The sequence below is a fragment of the Hipposideros armiger genome, unplaced genomic scaffold, assembly GCF_001890085.2.
Source record: "Hipposideros armiger isolate ML-2016 unplaced genomic scaffold, ASM189008v1 scaffold_128, whole genome shotgun sequence".
In the NCBI taxonomy this organism is placed as follows: domain Eukaryota; kingdom Metazoa; phylum Chordata; class Mammalia; order Chiroptera; family Hipposideridae; genus Hipposideros; species Hipposideros armiger.
The window spans coordinates 2887099-2907330 of record NW_017731478.1 but is presented as its reverse complement, the minus strand read 5'-3'; the positions used below and the strand labels follow the sequence as shown (position 1 = coordinate 2907330).

At 46.4% G+C, this 20232-nt stretch overlaps 1 protein-coding gene across 7 annotated transcripts in view; it reads right to left on the bottom strand.

The window, feature by feature from the left end:
* The window catches only part of KDM2B (lysine demethylase 2B), a 123006-nt gene that overhangs the window by 96159 nt on the left and 6615 nt on the right, over positions 1 to 20232 (bottom strand). For all 7 annotated transcript variants that reach the window (XM_019649018.1, XM_019649015.1, XM_019649013.1 and 4 more), the window contains exons 3-4: positions 19119 to 19197; positions 17828 to 17874 (exon numbers count right to left, since the gene is read on the bottom strand). In XM_019649018.1, coding sequence (XP_019504563.1) covers positions 17828 to 17874; positions 19119 to 19197 — 126 coding nt within the window. The remainder of the gene's footprint in view (positions 1 to 17827; positions 17875 to 19118; positions 19198 to 20232) is intronic.

Below are 20232 nucleotides of genomic sequence, written 5' to 3'. Positions count from 1 at the left end.
CATGAGCTACCCCAAGGATTAAAAATAAACTAAACAGGGCCGGCCGAGTGGCACGATGGTTAAGAACTGGCTTGGGACGCCAGAGGACCCCGGTTCAGATCCCACATATGAGGGCCAGTGACTCTACCCTCCACCGCTAAGATGCTGAACAACAGCTCAACCTGGAGCTGGGCTGCTGAGAGTCGCCGGCGACGGCGTAGGCTGCAGCCCCTGTGGCAGTGGGTTGCCATGGGCTACCGTGTGTAGCCAGCAGCCAGCGTGAGCGGCCGTCCAGAAGCCGGCGACTGATCTGCCTCGCCCGGGAAGAGCGCAATGATGGTGCCAACTTGGGCCAGTGAAGCAACATCCTCCACAACTAGACTGAAGAATAAAAACGACAGCAACTTGTCTGTTCCCCCAATTCCCAGCACTGTTCCCATCCCCCCAATTCCCCAATAAAAATCTTAAAAAAAAATAAACTAAACAATGATTGAGTCCACCACCCATTTTTTGTACAGCCCACAGCTAAGAATGGTTTTTACGTTTTTAATGGTGGAAGGGGGGGAAAAAAAAAGAATTCAAAACAATAGTGTTTTGTGACATGAAAATGACATGAAACTCAAACTTCCGGGTCCACATATAAAGGTTTATTGGCACACAGACACACTCACTGGTTTGCAGGTCTCTCTCTGGCTCATCCCATGCTACAATGGCCAAGCTGAGTGGCTGACGGAGACTGAATGGCCAGCAAAGCCTGAAATATTTCCTCTCTGGCTCTTCACAAAGAAAGTGTGCCAACCCTTGAGCCAGACAAAACCCTCATGGAGCTTACATGCTGATGGGAGTCCCAGTCCCAGCCCGCTCGTGGCTGCACACCCAGCTCTGCGCAGAGCCTGCCCCATGGCAGGCCCATGATCAGTGTTTGTTGAATAAGCACACACTGCCTTTCACCTACTAGGAACGGAACAAAAGGCATGCCCTAAGTGCGTAAAAGAACTTGGGGTTAATATCTAATTTTCACAACCACCCCAGAGGCTAGGTACAACTATCCCTATCTTACAGATGAGGAAACCAAGGTCTGGAGATGGATACGACCGGCCCAAGACCTCCACAACACACTATTTCTACCGATTACAATAGCGACTGAGCACTTCAGCACAGGCAAGCACTCTACACAGGTTAAGTTAACTGTGGGAACAGTTCTGTGAGATGGAACTTCAATTACACCCATTTTATGGATGAGAAACTGAGGCTTGGACAACTAACGTGTCCCAAAATGCCCAGTTCGGAGCCCAGGTGCTCATCCCCACCCCCCACCCCCAACCCGCACCCCGTCCTAAGCAATACTGAATCCTGATCACGTGCTAAGGCTGAAAAATGATCCTGCCTTCCTCAGTGGCTGCCTCCTGGCCCCATGGTTCCTGGGAAGCCTGGGAAAACAGCTTTATCTCTGCGTTGAAAGTACAGAGCCAGCAGGGGGCACCCCTGAACTTTGCTGGAAATTCTGGCACGCTTTTGGCCAAGCTGGCTCTTTACCAGGACTCCTGGAACAGGTGGGCTCTGCTCAGCTTTTCTGGAAAGCCCACCTGGCAGAGAGCCTGCTGTTAGAATCTGGGAGTTGGGGGGGGCAGAACAGGCCCCCAAACCCCTCTCCCCCTCTGCCAGCCTCTCACCTCCCCCTGCCTCTCCTCCTTAACCTTGCTCAAGGTCATGTCTGCCCCCTGTGGAAGCGGGTTTGCTTGCTTGTGGGTAATGGAAATCACAGGCCTAGACATTAGTGCAAATCAGCACTGAAGGTCTGGAGCTCAGCTGCCCCTATGAGCACAATGCCGTGATAAAGCAAGACTCGGTGGGTTCAATCCCTATTGGGCCTCAGGCCTCTCAGTGTCTTTCCCCGTCTGTCACATGGGGGCAGCCAGCCCACAGGGTTGTCCTGGGACTGAAATGAGATGATGCACGTGAAAAGGACACTCCTGAGAAGTGCCTGCATGGAGGCAGGCACGGTAATCAGCCAATTCCATCTATTACAGGTGGAGAAAGGGAGGCAGTGGGAAGTCAGAGCCAGTTTAAATCTCTTGAGATCCTAAAACATACTCAGGACAGCTAATGGGTGAGGGGTTTGTTTGGAGAGGAGGTGATGAAAATGTACTAAAATTGGCTGTGGCAATGGTCGCACAAATCTGTGAACAGACCAGAAACCACTGAATTGTACACTGTAAATATGTGAATTACATGATACGTAAATTATATTTTGATAAAGCTGTGATTAAACAACAACAAAAAACTCAGGCACTGGGCCAGCCGAGTGGGTCAGTTGGTTAAGAGCTCCCTCAAGAGTTTGAGCTCTGAGCAACAGCGGTTCGATTCCCAGCCCGAGCTGAGCAGCTGCTGAGCTGCCAACAGGTGGCAGAATGGCTCAGCTTAAAAAAACACAAAACAAACAAACAAAAAACTCAGGCACTAAATGACCAAAGTTGGTTTTGCTACAAGTATTGTTTTCTTTCAAAAGTCTCCTATCAACTTAAAAGACACACAATCAGAAATGTAAATTATTCAACCATAAAAAGAGACGACGTACCGGTCCTTGCTACAACACGGAGGAGCCTCAAAAACATGATGCTGAGTGATAGAAGCCAGACACAAACGGTCATGTGTTGCATGATGCCATTTGTATGAAATGTCCAAAACAAGTAAATCCACACAGAAAGGAGATTCGTGGTTGTCAGGGGCTGGGGGTACAGGGATGGAGTGACTGCTCATGGGTATGAGTTACCTCTCGGGGTGATGAAAATGTTCTGGAGCTAGCAGAAGGGATGCTTGCACACACTGTGAACGTACTACATGCCACTGACCTGTACCCTTTAAAATGGTTCGTTTTGTCATGCGAATTTCACCTCAATAAATTTGTTTGAAAGCAGTGTAAGACACTATTTTAAATCTCATATACTTCCTCCTCTCTGACAAGATCAGAATTTCCTTTCTTCTGATCCCTCTCTCTCCTTTTACCTAATTGTCTCTGTTATGTGAGTCTCTCCCCTCCTCATGGCTTAGGAGCTGGGACCATGGACTCTTCAGCTCCACAAACTGGCCACAATGTCCTTCCCTCCCCCAGCCAGGTGCGCACATGGGCTCAGTTCTTCCCATCGTCACTGAGGGCTTAGGGATGTCGTAAGCACAGATGGAAAAAGCTAAAGAAAGGCCAGGAAATGACAAACACAATTCAGGAATGTAGTGGGATGAAGTGTGGAGTGGTGGATCCCCCCAAAAATATATCCACCCAGAACGTATGAATAGGAACTTATTTTGAAAAAGGGTCTTTGCAGAGGTAATTAAGGTAAGGATCTCGAGATGGGAGCATCTTGAGACCAACATGGACCTAGGGTGGGCCGTAAATCCAATGACTAGTGTCCTCATGAGAAGGTCATGTAAAGACGGAGGCAGAGAGTGGAGTGATGTGTCACAAGCCATGCAATGCCTGGGCTACCTAAAGCTGGAAGAGGCAAGGAAGGATTCTCCCTCAGAATCTCTGGAAGGAACTAATGCTGCCAACCCCTCCATTTTGGACTTCTGTCCTCCGAAACTATGACAGAATTAAATTTTTGTAGTTTTAAGCCACCCAGATTGTGGCACTTTGTTATGGCAGCCCCAGGAAAGGAATATAAGACAATGGTCCCCTCTGGAGAAGGAAGAATTACCCGGGAGCATCTAAGGAATTGCGATGCTTCCAACCTGGGTGACAGGCGTTCATTTTAATTTTCCTTTAAACTTTTTGGCATATGTAAGATACTTCACATACACCCTTCCCCCAAAAAATGGGTCAAAGGACTCAGATGTTTCAGGCTCCAGTCTTCATAGCATAAGATATTTTAGGCAAGGTACCCCGGCGTCCTTATCAGAAACATGGAGATAAGACAGCCTACCTCAAAAAACAGTTGTGGAAAAAAAATAATATTCAGACAACTAATGCTGGAGGCAAATGAAAGGCCTCTAAGGATACCAAAAGTGCCATGGCATCTCGCTGCACAGAAGTTAAAGATTTGCATGCAAGTCATAGCTTCCCGTCCCTGCCAACCTACAAGGAGGTTGTATAGTATATATAAGCCCCTTTCCGAACAATTCTGACTCATCAACCTGATCACCAAACTTGAACAACAAATATAAAATTTTGACCACTGCAGAATGGTAGGTCATCACTTCAGTGTTCTATAAAGTTGGTATTACATATGATGCCAACTTGTATGCAACCCAAATTAAAAAACCAACTATAATAAAGAGATTGCACTCAGCCATAAGAAAAGATGAAATACTACCACTTGCGACAACATGGATGGGTCTTGAGATTATCATGCTAAGTGAAATAAGTCAGACAGAAAAAGTCGAGAACCATATGACTTCACTCATAAGTGGGATACAAAACTGAAAGCAACACAGGAACAAGACAAACAAAGAAACAAAAACTCATAGACACAGGCAACAGTTTCATGGTTGCCAGAGGGTGAGCGGGAAGGGAACGTGGTAGAAGGGAAAGAAGATCAAATATGTGGTGATGGAAGGAGAACTGACTCTGGGTGGTGAGCACACAATGTGATATATAGATGATGTATTACAGAAATGTACACTTGAAACCTACATAATTTTACTAATCAATGTCACTCCAATAAATTTAATATATAAAAAAGTAATAAATTTTAACAACACATTTCAGCCCAAGTCTAGTTCTAAAAAATCCTCCTAAAACAGAGTACATTTATGTTTTTATTAGCATACATTATATATACATGTGTGATATACATGTAATGCATGTAACACATGTGTATATAATTATATAAGCAAGCACTAATATAGATATATGTGTAATACATGTGTATGTACATTCAGAGAAACTCTTTACAATAAATTAGATGTCAGGGCCGGCCAAGTGGCGCATTGGTGAAGAACTGGCTTGGGACGCCAGAGGGCCACAGTTCGGATCCCACATATGCGGGCCAGTGACACTGCCCTCTACAGCTAAGATGCTGCACAACAGCTCAACCTGGAGCTGGGCTGCCAGTGAGTCGCCGGTGACGGCGTAGGCTGCAGCCCCTGTGGCAGTGGGTTGTCATGGGCTACTGTATGTAGCCAGCAGCCAGCATGAGCGGCCAGCAGTCGCAGTGAGCGGCCGTCCAGAAGCCGGCGACTGATCTGCCTCGCCCGGGAAGAGCGCAATGATCGTGCCAACTTGAGCCAGTGAAGCAACATCCTCCACAACTAGACTGAAGAACAAAACGACAGCAACTTGTCTGTTCCCCTTCCCCAAATTCCCCAGCACTGTTCCCATCCCCCTAATTCCCCAATAAAAATCTTAAAAATAAAATAAAATAAATAATAAAATAAATTAGATGTCATATATTTAGTTATTCATGGTCAGTACACATCAATGTACAGATTACTGACGTTTTTTTATAAACACATAACACGTGCCTTAAAGAACATAAATATCCACATGTAATTGTGAGTAAAATGTGGGCACAAAAGTGTTTTCAAATAAGTGTACACCTTGCATATCATACTTCCCTTTTGTAAAATATCATACACAACACTTGTAAATTCACATTTAATCCCATGGATGTATACCCCACACACAGGCATGCATATAGTAATCTATAAACTATCGTTTTCATTCTTAGTCCAAATGTAAACAAAATGAAGAGCATCTGGGTGGGATTCATTATCCTGTAGTAAATGCAAGAATAAACAACAAATCATACTTTGTGAAAAAGAGGGATAGCTTGAAAATAATCTAGTTTAATAGTATCATTTAGTTACAGGATGCAATGATGTGCAAAATTGTGCCTTACCACCCAGAAAATGTTATTTACCTTGCATATGTCAAGGTATTAAAAAAAAATACAATTAGTCTTGGGGGAAAAAATTTAAATAATTTTTTCATACAAATGGCAATTTAATCATTTAAAAATTAAGAAAGTAAAATTTTTAATTTAAAAAAAGAAAAGTTGTGGAATAACTGAGATGACCTATAGAAAATAGAAGGCACAACCCAAAAGCTGGCTCCCTCCTCTGTGGGGCCCAGCCTCAGTACCTCCTATGCTGCTAACAGACTTACCTTGAGGGCTGTTGTGGGTTGAATTGTGTTCCCCAAAAAGAAATGTGCAAGTCCTAACCCCAGTACCGGTGGCTGTGACCTTATTTGGAAACAGGGTCTTTGCAGATGTGATCAAGCTAAAATGAGGTCATCCTGGATTAGGGTGGGCCCTTAGCCAATGACTGGTGTCCTTATAAGACAAGGGAAATTTGGACAGAGACACAGAGGGAAAACAGCCCTATGAAGACGGAAGCAGAGAGTGGAGTGATGTATCTAAGAGCCAAGGAACGCCAAGGAACGCCAAGGGAGCCGGCAACCTCCCCAGAGCCGTCAGAGGGAGCACAGCCCTGCCAACACCTTGATGACAGACTTCTGGCCCTCAGAACTATGAAAATAAACTTCTAGGGTTTTAAGCCCCCAAGTTTGCGATACTTTGTTACAGCAGCCCTAAAGAAGGGAACACACGAAGGCTGGTGAGACAAATACTAGGTAAACCTACATGGCTCCATAAATGTTAAATCTGAAAGCAGAGAAGAGCTATTGTGCCCCGGTTCCTCCAAAGGTGCCTAGTCACCGTGTCACAGGGCAAACACCCTGTAAAACTGAAACTATATAGTTTACCTAGTAGCTTTGCAAAGAGAAAAATGTCAGCCCTGGGTGACAGTAAGCACTGTAAGGGCAGAAGTCCTGTCTGTCACGCTCACTGTTCTATCTCGAGTATCTAGAATGGACAGCCCACACATAGTAGGGGCTCGGGAAACATTTGTGGAATGAAAAACATTAATGTTGGGCGTCATTCAATTTCATGTCCTGTCCAGCATGTGACACAGGACTTCACATATAAATGACAGCTGAAGAAATGACCTAGGGTGCCTGGAGGCGGGTATGTGTAACCCTCTCCACACTAGGGAAACATCTAGAAGTCCTGAGCAGTCAGCAGTCCCACCCCTGGGACAACCATCACTGAACACAGAAGGCTATGGGTGGGAAAAGCCTGTTTTTACTTTTTTGAGCCTACTCAGGACTTCTTATGCACCCCCCCCTTTCCTCTGCTCTTAGTCAGGTGCAGGTCCCCAGCTGACCCCCACCACAGCCTGCTCCCGCCTCCATGAAAAAGGGAAGTCAGGACTTGCAGTGGTTAGAGCCGTGAAGAGCAGCTAGGATTGATAGGGGAGGTGGAGGGGGAGTGTGCAGGGGAGAAGCCCCAGGGTGGGAGAGGCAGTGACTCTCTGGATTGGAAGGCTGGGACACTTGGTTCTGAGGCTAGCTCCCTTGGTGTGCGGGGAGCTCCACAGTCTGTGGGAGAGGTCCGAGTGGGAGGGGAAGGAGGGAGGAAAGGAAGTCAGTTCCATTGGTGCCTGGGCTCCATAAACTCCCAGGGAAACACAGTCCACCAGCAACCAGAAAATTCAACATTGCTGGGTTCCAGTGAGTGGGTGGCGGTGAGAAATGCAGGAAAGACAGCACACTTCCTAAGGAGGCAGAAGGCTGGTAATGACCATGGGCTTTGGAGTCTGGCACATGAGATCAGGGCCAGCTCTGAGCCAAACAGCACATGAGAGGCAGCTTCTCTGTATAGATGTATCTCAGCTGAGAAATGATAGGATTGGAGTATCAGCACTTTGCAACCCCAAATAAACCATGGCTGCTAATGAGGAGAGAGAGAGAGAGAGAGAGAGAGAGAGAGAGAGAGAGAGAGAGAATATGACCTGACAGGCACCTCTTGATGGAAAAATAGAACCCTATCTAATGTAGTCTTGTCACCAAATATGAATGAATGAATGAATGAACAAATAAACGAGGAAAACTCCACAGGTCAAATAACCCAACTTCTTCAGTTTGGAGGGACATGGAAGGAAAACCCAGAGATTGTAAGAGACTTCAAAGGCATCTCAACCAATCACAAAGTAAGGACCATATTTACATTCTGACTCATATCACCGTCCAAGAAAAAAAAAAAAAGGTAACATTTATGATATGTATGAAATAACTAGAAATTTGAACAATGAATATGGATATATACTAATTTTAAGGAATTATTGCTTTTAAAAGATTAGATGTGATAAGGCCATTGTGATTGTGTTTTGTAATATCCCTTCTCATTTAGAACTATATACCGAAAACTTTATGAATGACACGGTACGATGTGTCTGCAAAGGTTTCAAATGTTGCAGAAGAACAGGAAGTGGATGCAGGGGTGGGGGGAAGAAAGGGGAAGGACCACAGACGATGAGTGACGAGTGTTGACGCTGGGTGACGGGTACATGGGAGTTCATTATATTTTCTGTCTACTCCTGTTACTTTTTAAGTTCTCTCCAATAAAAGTATTTTTATAAATGCCAGCTCTATTACTAGCTCTGTGGCTCCAGGGAACTCTCCCTTTCTAGATTTGGAGGGTCTTTATTTGAAAACAGGCCCATTCGTGTAAGAGAGACTAACATAACACGATGTCTGACACATGGTAGGGTCTGCAACGCACTCGGCCACTAGCCACTGAGCACGTCTGGGGCTGTGGCAAGAACCATGAGGCTCTGACTATGAAATGGGGAGGTGTCCCAATCAAACAGCAAGGGAAAGGGAGGCTCTTTCTCTCATATGTGGACTGCTCAGGCACCCGAATTTTCACCCGGAAGCCACAGCCCCATTCAGACGCTTTTACTCTCACTTGCAGAACCAGGTTGGAGGTACAGATGTCTGACTTGTTCCTCAGTCAGTGACAGCCCACAGGAAGCCACGGAATGAGCGGTGGGTGCCTCAAGGTCACCTGGGACAGTGCCAAGGGCTCTGGACTTAGTTCCAGTCTCAGCCACCCCAGCTGATCTTGCTCTAGGCCTCAACTGCCTCATGTGTAAAGACAGGAAGTAATTGACCTTTCTGCTTTTTTTTCCCTCCCCGCTGCCACAAAAGTCTTTCTTCAAACAGAAGCTTTGACAAGAGCCAAATGCATAAATAAAAACAAGCAGCTCAGGCTGAAGCAGGAAGGGGGAAGAGGCACCAAGAATTCAGACCCAGATTCTTGGGATTTCCCTTTGAACACCACTGAGGTAGGTCATTTATAGGTCTTCTTCCTGAGCCAATGCACAGACTTTTAGCCTGCTTCTTAAATCCTCAGATCAGACCGCTTAAACATGAACTGGGGGGAAATAGGAGAGGCCCGCCTGGGTCCTGCCAGTCCCTTTCAGTCTGAGCTGGGGGATTAAGAGTTGGCGCTCCATCTTCTCAGGTTCCCAGTCTGATCTGCCACTGGTGGCAAAGGAGAGCTGGGTACAAGTGCCCAGTCTCTGAGCAGAAAGCCTAGTACCAGGGAGAAAGCAAGTGCCCAAAGGACATAAGAGACAGATCAGTGCTAAGATGGAATGTGGCCCTCCAAGCTTTGGGGAGCAGCCACCCCTGGAGCAGGCAACAGGGACAAGCTGCCCTTTGGAGCCTGCAAGGGACTCACAGGCACTGGAACACTCAGGCCCCTGAAGCCCATGGGTTACAGGAGAAATTTTCCACATTGGAGCAGCAGTGCCTGGTGTTCCTAAGTAGGCCAACAGCTCAGCCCCCTTTCCTCTCTCTCCTCCCCCACCCCCCGTCCCTCCCTCCCAGTCTCATTGGTTCTTTGGGCTCACAGGCTGCACACACATCCAACAAATTCCAGCTGCAGAAATTAATCCGTGGCCCCACGGCCCTTGCTTTGACGGCCCCATCAGTCAGCTCCAAGAGTCATGGGCTCAGAGTCGGAGAGAGGCTGCTGAAAGTCACCTTGAACACTAATGTGAAGCACACGTGGGCCCTGACCCCAAATTCCCCCAAGCCTGCTCTTCAGAGAGTGCACACAACTGCCCCGCATCGTCGTTCTGGAACCTTCTCTATCATCCGAAAGTTTCTGGACCGGTTTTTTATTCTGCTCCTTGGCAGTCTGTCCTCATCCATCTCATAGAAGCAGTGTTTATTAGCAAGAACACTGGCCACGGGTCAAATCCCATTCGGCTAGTTCCTAGCAGTGAGGCCCTGGGTACATCCCTGAACCTCTCAGGTCCTCAGTTTCCTAATTTGTAAAGTAGAGCTAGTAGGACCTGCCCTAGTGGCCAGACACAATTATTGAAAGAACTCTGTAAACTTAAAAGCAGGGGTCCTGTTAGGGACACCGTCTCAAACTGAAGGTGCAGGGTGTCGGACAGTGAGGGCCAAATCTCTTTCCAGGTCTCGGCCACGGTTTCCTCAATGTGAAATAAGAGGATGCTTGCAAAGGTCCCCAGGTTTGCCCAAAGCACTCATCTTCCAGCTCCTCACCTTTGCACCTTTTTAAATGATTCCCCAGGACAGATCAGCACCAGGCTGTCTGTCCTCTGCCCTGGGCTCAAGACCCTGACCCTCGGAGAAAGGGGGGTATAAGAAGATACAATCCCAGACTAACAAATCAGGGTAGAACCCAATCAGCCAAGAAAATCTGAAAAGACCCTCAAGCCAAGAACAACAAACACTTCTGGATTAAGGCATGGTTAGAGTCAGCCATAGCCCCATGCTGAGGTTACAAGAGAAGCTCTGTGGTGGGGCAGATACGGGCACAAATCTCAGCTCTTCCACACACTAGCTATTGGACTGCGGACAAGTCACTCTGAGCCTTAGTTCTGGCATCTGTAAAATGGACATCGTGAAAAATATGGTTTTATGTAGATCAAACAAAATAATATTGGAGAGGTCCCTGGCTTATTAATAAAAGCTCATGAACAGTAGCTAATGCTATTATTTATATTCAAAGGAGCTACCCCACTGGGAAGTGATTCATATTAGGCCAACAGCAGGCAGCAGCAAGCATAGTTCCCCACGGTCCCTAGCATGATCAAGATTTTGATTTTAGAGCACTAGCTTTCTAGGAAAAGGGAAACAGAACAAATCAATGAGGTGGGTGCTCATCTTAAACAGAAAACACTTGAGAGCATCATTGAACCCCCTGCCTCCAAAACTCTCCTCTCTCCGGGCTTATGATCCTCAGCTCTCCTGACCTCATACACCTCTCCCTCCTTGCATTTCTATCTGTCCTGCCAGTTGCATGCCTCCCCTACCTGTCTGTCTAACCCTGACTTCTCTCCTGAGCTCAAATTCAGTGTGGTCAGAAGTGAACTCATCTACATCCTCCCACGTACACGTCTCCTTTTCCTCTAGGGTTCGGTTACAAGCATCGTCTTCTCCCAATCGCTGAAATTCAAACCTACATTTGAATCTGATGTGCCATCTACTGTCTGGGCAACTTGCAAGTCACTTCTTTCCGGGCTTCAGTTTTTTCCACCAGGGAAATGGGAAAGCAGGACTACAAGAGTTCCCAGAACTCTTTCAGAGTATAAAAATGTTTAAGTCTACAATTTTAAACCAACTTAACAAAAGTCTGGAGACAAGTCAGCTCCCTCTGATTTCTAAGGAGCAAGGATTTCGTCTTTTCCCTAAGCACAGCCCGTCAAGGAGTCTCCTTAACCAGGCACAACACAGACACCCAGTAAATCTGTGAGTGAAAATGAATGGAGGACAGGGAGGGGTAGGGGTAGGGGTAGGGGTAGGGTTAGAGTTAGGGTAGTAAGTCATAAAGCAAAAGCCTGGTCTTGGAAACACCTAGAAGTGGGTTCAGGTCCTAGCTCCACTGCCCACTAGCTGTGTGGCTTGCTCCCTCCTGAGCCTCAGATGTCTCAGCTGGAAAAGTGAACAATAACAATTTATATGATTATTGGTGAGGACAAAATGAGATTATATGGTCAACATCCAGTAAAAGATGGTGGTTATTACTATAATTGGATGAATAAATGAATACCGAATGAGGGGATTTGCCATGAAGATTTTTCAAGAAAAGGGGCCAAAGGAAGCATCGGTTGGCTTAGGTATCCTCATTAGAGAGAAATACAATAAAAGATAATATGCAAGACCCCCACAGCCGTGGGCAATCCCCATCCTCAGTGACATAATATGAACAATGAGTCACTTTATGGATACATTTTCTCTGAGGAGTTATATCATCTTCAGAGGCAACTAGAATTATCTCTTCCCCAGTCTCCCTGTCCCCCAACTCCCAATCCAGGGCTGTGAAAATACCCCAGTCTTCTTAAGTGAACTATCCAGGATAGAGAGCCTGTGGAGGAAACAGATTATAGCATCCACAAACAGACCCCCACACACATGCAGTCAACTGATTTGCCACGAAGACAACAGATCAGTTGCCATGGGGCGAGGGTGTTCTTTCAACAATGGTACTGGATCAACTGGACAGCCATATAGGAAAAGAAAGGACCTTGACCTCTACCTCATACCAAACACAAAGATCAATTCCAGGTGAACTACAGATATCAATGTGAGAGTTCAAACAATAAAGCTTTCTGAGAAAAATATATGAACATCTTTGTGACCTTGGAGTACGCAAAAATTTCTTAAACAAGACACAAAAAGCACTAATGAACCAAGATGACCTAAATGGTCTACGTTAAAACTAAGGACTTCTGTTTATTCAAAGACACATTTAAGAGTATGAAAAGGCAACCCACAGTTAGGAGAAGATTCTGGAATGTGTACTCATATGCAAAATATAGAAAGAACCTTTATGTTATGGGCTAAATTGTGTCACCAAAAATCCATATGTTCAAGTCCTAATCCCCAGTAAACTCAATATGTAACCATATTTGGAGACAAGGTCTTTAAAGAGGTAATTAAGTTAAAATGAGTTCTTTAGAGTGGGCCCTAATCCAATAAGCCTGGTATCCTCTTAAGAAGAGGAGATAGAACACAGATAAATAAAGAGGGAAGACCATGTGAAGACACAGGAAAAAATGTCAATCCAAGCCAAGGAGGGAGACCTTCGAAGAAACCAACCAAGTTGACACAGTGATTTTGGACTTCCAGCTGCAGAATTATGAAAAAATTAATTTCTGTTATTTAACCCTCCATCAGGCGCAACTGATCTCACAGATTCATTGCATGCAAAGATGCTGCTATGAAATACATCTTTACTGTACTAAGTCACCATCATGACTGGCTACAGGTTACGGTAAAGGGGGAAGATACGGAAGCAATGAGTCACGATACTTGAGTTAACTGTTAGATATTTGAAAATTTGTGTGCAATGAATCTGTGAAATCAGTTGTGCCTGACAAAGGGTTAAGTCATCCAGTCTGTGGTACTCTGTTATGTGGCCCTAGCAAACTAATACACCTTACAATCAAGAAGAGACAATCCTTTAAAATAATGGAGAAAAGACCTGATCAGACATTTCACAAGAGGAAACCAAAATAGCAAATAAACATGTAATGGAGCTCAATTTAATTCATCATTAGAGAAATGCAAACTAAAACCACAATGAGACACAACTATATTCCCACCAGCATGGAAGCATGACTAATAAAATGAAAAGGACAAAAACACCAACTCTTGGTGAGGATGTGAAGCAATCACAATCAGAACCCCTCTGAACAGTTATTTGACAGTATCTACAAAAACTGAACATATGTGCATTTTCGATGACCCAAGCAATTCCACTCTTACATATATGCCCAACAGAAATGCAGCCATCTGTTCTAGAAGTCACGTTCTAGAATGTTCACAGCAACACTATACATATACTCTTAAACTGACAGCTACCCAAGTGCCCAGTAATAATAGACTGACTAAATTGTGAAGAGTCACAAAGTGGAAAACTATATAGCAATGAAAATAAATCATTTATAAGTACACACAACAATATGGATGAATCTTGTAAACACCAAGTTGAGTGGAAGAAGCTGAAACCAAAAGGCGACACCTGTATGATTCCACTGACATACAGTATGGAAACCTGCAAAATTTACTCACACTATTAGAAGTCAAGATGACAGGGGTTAGCTCAGTTGGTTAGATCGTGGTGCTGATAACACCAAGGTTGCTGGTTCGATCCCTGCATGAGCCACTGTGAGCTGCGCCCTCCTTAAAAGAGTCAACTATGCCATTGTAGCATGAAAGCATTGTGTAACCAATGACCATGGCTGTTCCCCAATAAAATTTTTAAAAAAAAGTCAAGATGAGAGTGGAGGCGAGTGACTGGATGGAAACACAAGGTGGGGCTGGTTCTGGTGATTATCCTGGTGTGTTCAATTTGTTAAAATTAATCGAGCTGTATGGTTACCATATGTGTACTTTTCTTTCTATGTGTATATGATACTTCAGTAAAAAGTTTTTATATTCAGTATACGGCATCCTAAAAATGGAAAGTGCCTTTTCCTTTTTTAAAGGCAGGGAGCTAGGAATAGAGTCTAGATGCCTGTCTTCCCATTGAGCAGGTAAATAGGGCTGATAGAGAAAAGCCTGATTTTAGAACATTCGAGTAGAATCTGTAGCCCAAGGTGTGGCCTGACTAGCGAGCTGGCTGTTGCACCAGCCACCTTCTCAAACAGTCACCTCCCAAGATACAGGGCCTGGGGAGGGGGCAGGAGGCTAGAGGATAGAGGCTGAGACCCCATACTAATTGGGGGGTTAGTCCAGCCTCCCCCATATACCGCCCTCCAAAGCAGAACTCCTATTTATGGTAGGGACATGTTTATGTCAGCTGACAACCCTAGAGTGTCACTCCCTCCCATTCCCAGTGCATGTGCTGCAGAGGGTGGGATGGGCTAAGCCTATCAGAAGAGGACCCTGGGCTGAAGATGGAAGCCTGGAGCTGCTGGTTCCCCATCTTTGCCACCACATGAGGAGAAGCTTACTGGAGAATGAAGCAGAAAGAGGAAGCAAAAAAAAGGAAGCAGAAAGGAAAAGTGTGAGTCAACTTGAGATTTTCTTGGAGCTCCTAGATCTGAAAGTCACCCCTTGGACTTATTATGTAAGCCAATGAATTGTTTTGCTTAGGCCAGCTTGAGTTACATTTGTCACTTACGTCACTATGATGACGTATGACAAAGGTGCCCTGTGCCACTCTCCGGAGGTCTGTGCGCACTCTCGGAGGCTAAAATGGAGGTAATGATACCCCACGCTAACCACAATGACAGGCACCCCTCACAGTGTCAGCGCTCACTTTAATATTCATCAACCCCCTTGATCATCACAGAAATGCCAAGAGAGAGAGGACGCAGGTCCTACTGGTCCTGCTTTCTTTGCCATCCTCGACTTTGAGAGCTGGCAAGGACATCAGGACCATCTTATCGCTCCCATGACGAGAAGAACGAAGCTCGGCGAGGAAAGAAGGGGTGGCCTGGAGGCAACGAAAGCACAAGAAAACAGCAGAGGGCTTGCAACTTCCTCAAAAGGGCCACGAGCAACATTATTAAGACTGCAGGGTTGCCTGAACCCCAGACCTGAAAAGCAGGGTTTCATCCTTTCTTGTAAACTGATTCTCATTCCCTCCATGTCCTGCTGTTATAATAATAATAATAATGGGGGCCATCGATTGAGGGCCCATCATCCAGCAGAATTCGAAGCAGTCACTCATTTTCTTAATAGGGCCCTTCTTTGAGGCAGAGTCTGCTATTAGTTCCATTTTGCAGATGGAGAGAGTGAGGCTTAAGGAGGTGAAGTAGTTTGCCCAAAATCACTCATGCAGCTAGCAGAGTTGGGCCTCACACTGAGGCTGTTTAACAGCAATGGCTGGGGCCGGGTGGAGGCACCAGAGCGAGCCGCCTGGGCCAAGACTAGATTTATGGAGTCCCTCTTCCCATCTGCCTACTGGTAGAAAGTCTGCCCCTTTCTGCTTTTTACTTCCTTCAGCATTTCTGGAATCCAGCTAAAAAAAAAAAAAAAAAAAACAATCTTATCTCCTGAGCAAGCTTTTGCCAATTAACGGAGATCCTTCTCCATCAGCACTATCTCCTTACAGTCAATGGGTCCACCCTTCTGAGTATCTGTTAACACACTTTTGGGTCAATTATTCAAGCTGGATTATCTGACACACCCACCAGTCAGCTGTCTGCATCCTCCCCACAGCCACCAGAGTCAGCTTTTATAAAACTTAAATCAGATCACACTACTTCACACCCACTAGGATAGCTGTCATCAAAAAGACAGACAATAACAAGTGCTGGCGAGCATGTGGAGAAATTGGAGCCCTCATACATTGCTAATGGGAATGTAAAATGGCACAGCTGCTTTGAAAAACAGTCTGGCAGTTCCTAGGGAGATTACATATAACGAACGTATGACCCAGCAATTCCACTCCTGTTTATAGACCCAAGAGAAATAAACATATACGCCCACACAAAACTGTACATGCATATTCATAGCATTATTCATAATCGATAAAGGAGAAACAACCAAAGTGTCCATCAACTGACGAATGGGTAAACAAAATATGGTCCATCCATACAACGGGATATACTATTCAGCGATCAACAGGAATGAAACTGACACACGCGTCAACGTGGATGAACCTAGAAAACGTGATGCTGACTGAGGGAAGCCAGATGCAAAGGACCACACGTTACATGATTCCAGTTACTGGAAACGTCCAGAATAGGCAAATCAACAGAGGCAAAAACGCAGATTAGTTGTTGCCAGAGAACAGAGGCAGAGGGGACTGGGGAGGTATAGGGTTTATTTTGGGGGAGCAACAGAAATGTTCTGGAAAGAGGTTGTGGTGATGATTGCACAACATTGTGAATATACTGAAAACGCTCTCAGAAAGGCTAAATGGTGAATTTCATGGTATGCGAATTTTAACTCAATTAAAAAAAAAAATGTTTCAACCCACCCTTCCCAAGGAAAATAATCAGATTACACAGCTACCCCCACCCCGCCACCCCTCACTGCACTTTAAAACTCCCAATGACTTCCCATCATACTGAGAAACTCAAATTCTCTATCGGGTCCTATAAGGCCTTACAGAAATGTGGCCATGTGACCTCCCCTCTCTCCTACTACTTTCCCCCTCGCTGGTTCCATTCCTCCCACACCTCCTGACCTTTGCCCTTGCTCATCCCACAATCTGGAATGTTCTTCCCCACAGCCAGCTTTACACCAGTCAGACCCTCTACCCAAATGTCCTCAACCCCTCTCCCCACCAAGGCCCTCCCTGAGTACCCCATCTAAAATACAGCTCCATCCCACTCTACCTCATTACCCTGTTTTATTTCTTCATAGCTCTTATCGCCCACCAGAAAGATACATATTTTTAAAGACAGTTTACTTCTTTGTTGCCTGTCACTCCCACCAAGACGGCGGGAATTTTGTCTGTCGAGTTTCACAGCTCTGAATGTGCCTGCCACGTAGGTGCTACCTGAGGAACTCTTCTGAAAAGAATGGATTTACCACAAGACTTCCAATCAAATCGGAAACGCCGCCTGCTACCTGATCAGGAGTCTGGAGCACTGAGCGAGCAGCCACATCCTGCAGGTGTTCTGGAGCTAGCTAATCAGCATCTGGGGGCCACTCTGGCCCCCACCCTGGACCTGCCTAGAACCCTGAGGAAGCAGGAAGAATGACTGATCCCTCCCCTGGAAAGTCGGAAAGTCTTTCAGGGGTCACAAAGCACGCAGTGTTTACCCAGCAACCCACAAACAAACGCAAAGGAGAGATCTAAGATTGCACTGCTGACACCTAAGCTCCAGGCTAGGAGCCAAGCTTCACTGGCAAATACCCTGGGATCCAGCTTCTTAGGACTTTGCGATCTGACCTGTTCTCCGCAATGACACGGTTGCAGCTCCCACCTGTCCCTGCCTCCACCCACCAGTCCTTTCTTTTCAGAGGCCGTTAAAAATCTAATTAGGCAGGTGGTGAAGGCCTCCTTCCCCTTCTCCTCCTTCCTGCTTCAGCATCTCTGAGCCGCACACACAGCAAGCAACTTACCCACTAAGAGTTTGACATCTCGGACTGTGAAGTCAGGGGCAGGCATTCTGGAAAATGAACACAGACATTTGGTGAGAAGCCAGGAACAACTCCAGGGGCAGCGGGCCCATTTTTCCAAGAGGTTCCCTTGCTCTCAATTTTGGAACCCAACATGAGATAACCCAGACGGACAGTGATAGACCAGCTGGTGCTTCAAGGGAGGTTCACCACTGAGCCCTTTCCTCACCCCAATGGACAAACCGAACCCCCACACTCTCCCCAGCATCTGAACTCAGCACTACGACAGAAAATAGAGCAGATATCCAGGGTCCACCCACTTTTCCAGGGAAGATTGAAGGGTGATGTTCAAAGGTAAGGGCCAGGACCGGGCATTCAAACACCTGTTCCTTTTAGGGTGGGGAGTTCTTTCTGTGTCTCTCCCTCTAGAAAATACTCTACATGATGAGTTGTACGGAGGGTGGAAGGGACCCCTTTAAGTTCAGAGGGGAAAAAAAGACACCCATCACACCAACTCCAAGAATATGTAACACAGCTATGACGGTGGTGACATTCATTATTAATTAACAATGATGCCGAAGGTTTAATTTCTTCCCATAGGAATGAGACTCCTGAACAAGTCTGGCAGTAGATGCTGGAGAAGGCAGCTGAGATGACACCCTCAGCCTCCTCCCCACCCCTGCCCAAGGGGTAGAAACCTGTTCTTCCAGCCTGCCTCCCAGATGCCTCCCCCACCTGGATCTCTGACAGGTCGCTAAGAGAACAGAAAGCAAACAAGACCCAGTGCGAGGCAGGGGCTGGGGCAGGCTGAGAAACCAGGGACATGGGAGCTTAGCATCCTAGGAACCACACCCTCCACAGGAAAGGACCAATTTCCTCCACAGTGGGAGTCTGGGTAGAAAATATATCCAGGTGCCCTGGCTCTGGCCTAGAGGCTGGCTAATCCCTTCCCAGCCCAGGCCCTGCCTCAGTTTCCTGATTTTTTTTTAGGGTGGGGGAGGGTGAGCACAATTCTCTTTAGGAAGTCACTGCACATAACTGGGGTGGGTCAGGGGGGAAAAAATCAACACTGTTTAAGCACCTTACATCCTGTCTGCTCAAATTCTCTGAAAAAGACCAATCTTTGGAGAGTTTTTCCCCCTCTGTCAGGTCTTGAACAACAAGATGCTTTCCCCGCCGATAATAAGAAAGATCCTTCTCAGTGAGGAAAAGCATGGAAGAAATCCATCCCAAGCTACATAAACTGTGTTAAGGAGGGAGACAGGGGGGAAGGCTATCAGTTTCAGCAACTTACTTAATTCCCAGTCCATCCTTTTCTCGAAATATCAGGGGAACCCTGAGTGCCTCTCTCTGCACGTACTCATAGTTGAAATCTGTTGGGATAGTGGAATTAAACAAGTCCGTTAAGGCATGAAGGAGCAAATGAACCACTATCAATTGGTTAGAGTAAGAAAAATGATGAAGGAAGGGGCAGGGGTGATGCTAGATGCAGGGCCAGCTCCAGGGCAAAAAGCTCCCTGGAAAATGACAGGGAAACGGATTAGGCAAAGCCCAAGAGAAGCCATGCCAACTATCAGCTCTTCTGCCTGCTCACTCATTCCCAGCATGCCCCACGGGTCAGAACTTGTCAATGAACAGCCAGCCCAAGGCTGGCGAGGGTTGGGGAGGAAAACTCATGAAAGAGCCCCACACAGTTAAGAGCCCCAGCTAGTGCTGAGAAAGAGGGACAGACAGAAACACACATCCAGGAAAGTAAAGGGACTGCAAAATTGAAGAACGCCACCTGGGAGGATCTGAAGGCCCAGAGAAGAGCTGGGAGGAGGGTTCTCATTGTAGCCGAACATCAGGGAAGATCTTATTGTAATATCCTGCATAGTGAAGGGGAGGGGGGGAAGCCGGTTTCCCTGGAAACTATGTATTTGGTGCCAAAATAACTAGGGAACTGGGCACAGCTTTGTTGTCTTAATGCTGAAATTCTGCTGCAGCCGTCGCCGCAATACTTGCTCCAACTGGATAACCGACCGGGATGCTCCCCGGGGGAAGGCCGTGCAAAGGGGATCTCGTGAGATCCCCCCAAAATTCAGTGTAGCTTTCCGTCTGGGGTTTGTCTGGTGTAGGCCACAAAATCCTAACCCTAAATATGGAGGTGATGGAGGCGGAGATAAACCCTCACATCCACAAACCCTCGGGTAATAGAAGCCATCGGCATGAGCGGGCGCAAGGCCTCCCTAGCTGGTCAGAAGGGAGACAGAGGAGCACTCAGGCCACCGAAGCCCCTGCCCCAGGCACAGTTCACCGGGGCAGCTTGGAGGGGGAGGAGGCCAAGTCAGCTCAGCTCGGAGGAGAGGGAGAGAACAAAACCAGAGCTGGGGAAAGTCCTGACCTTAGCGGCTCAGATCCCCAGGGGC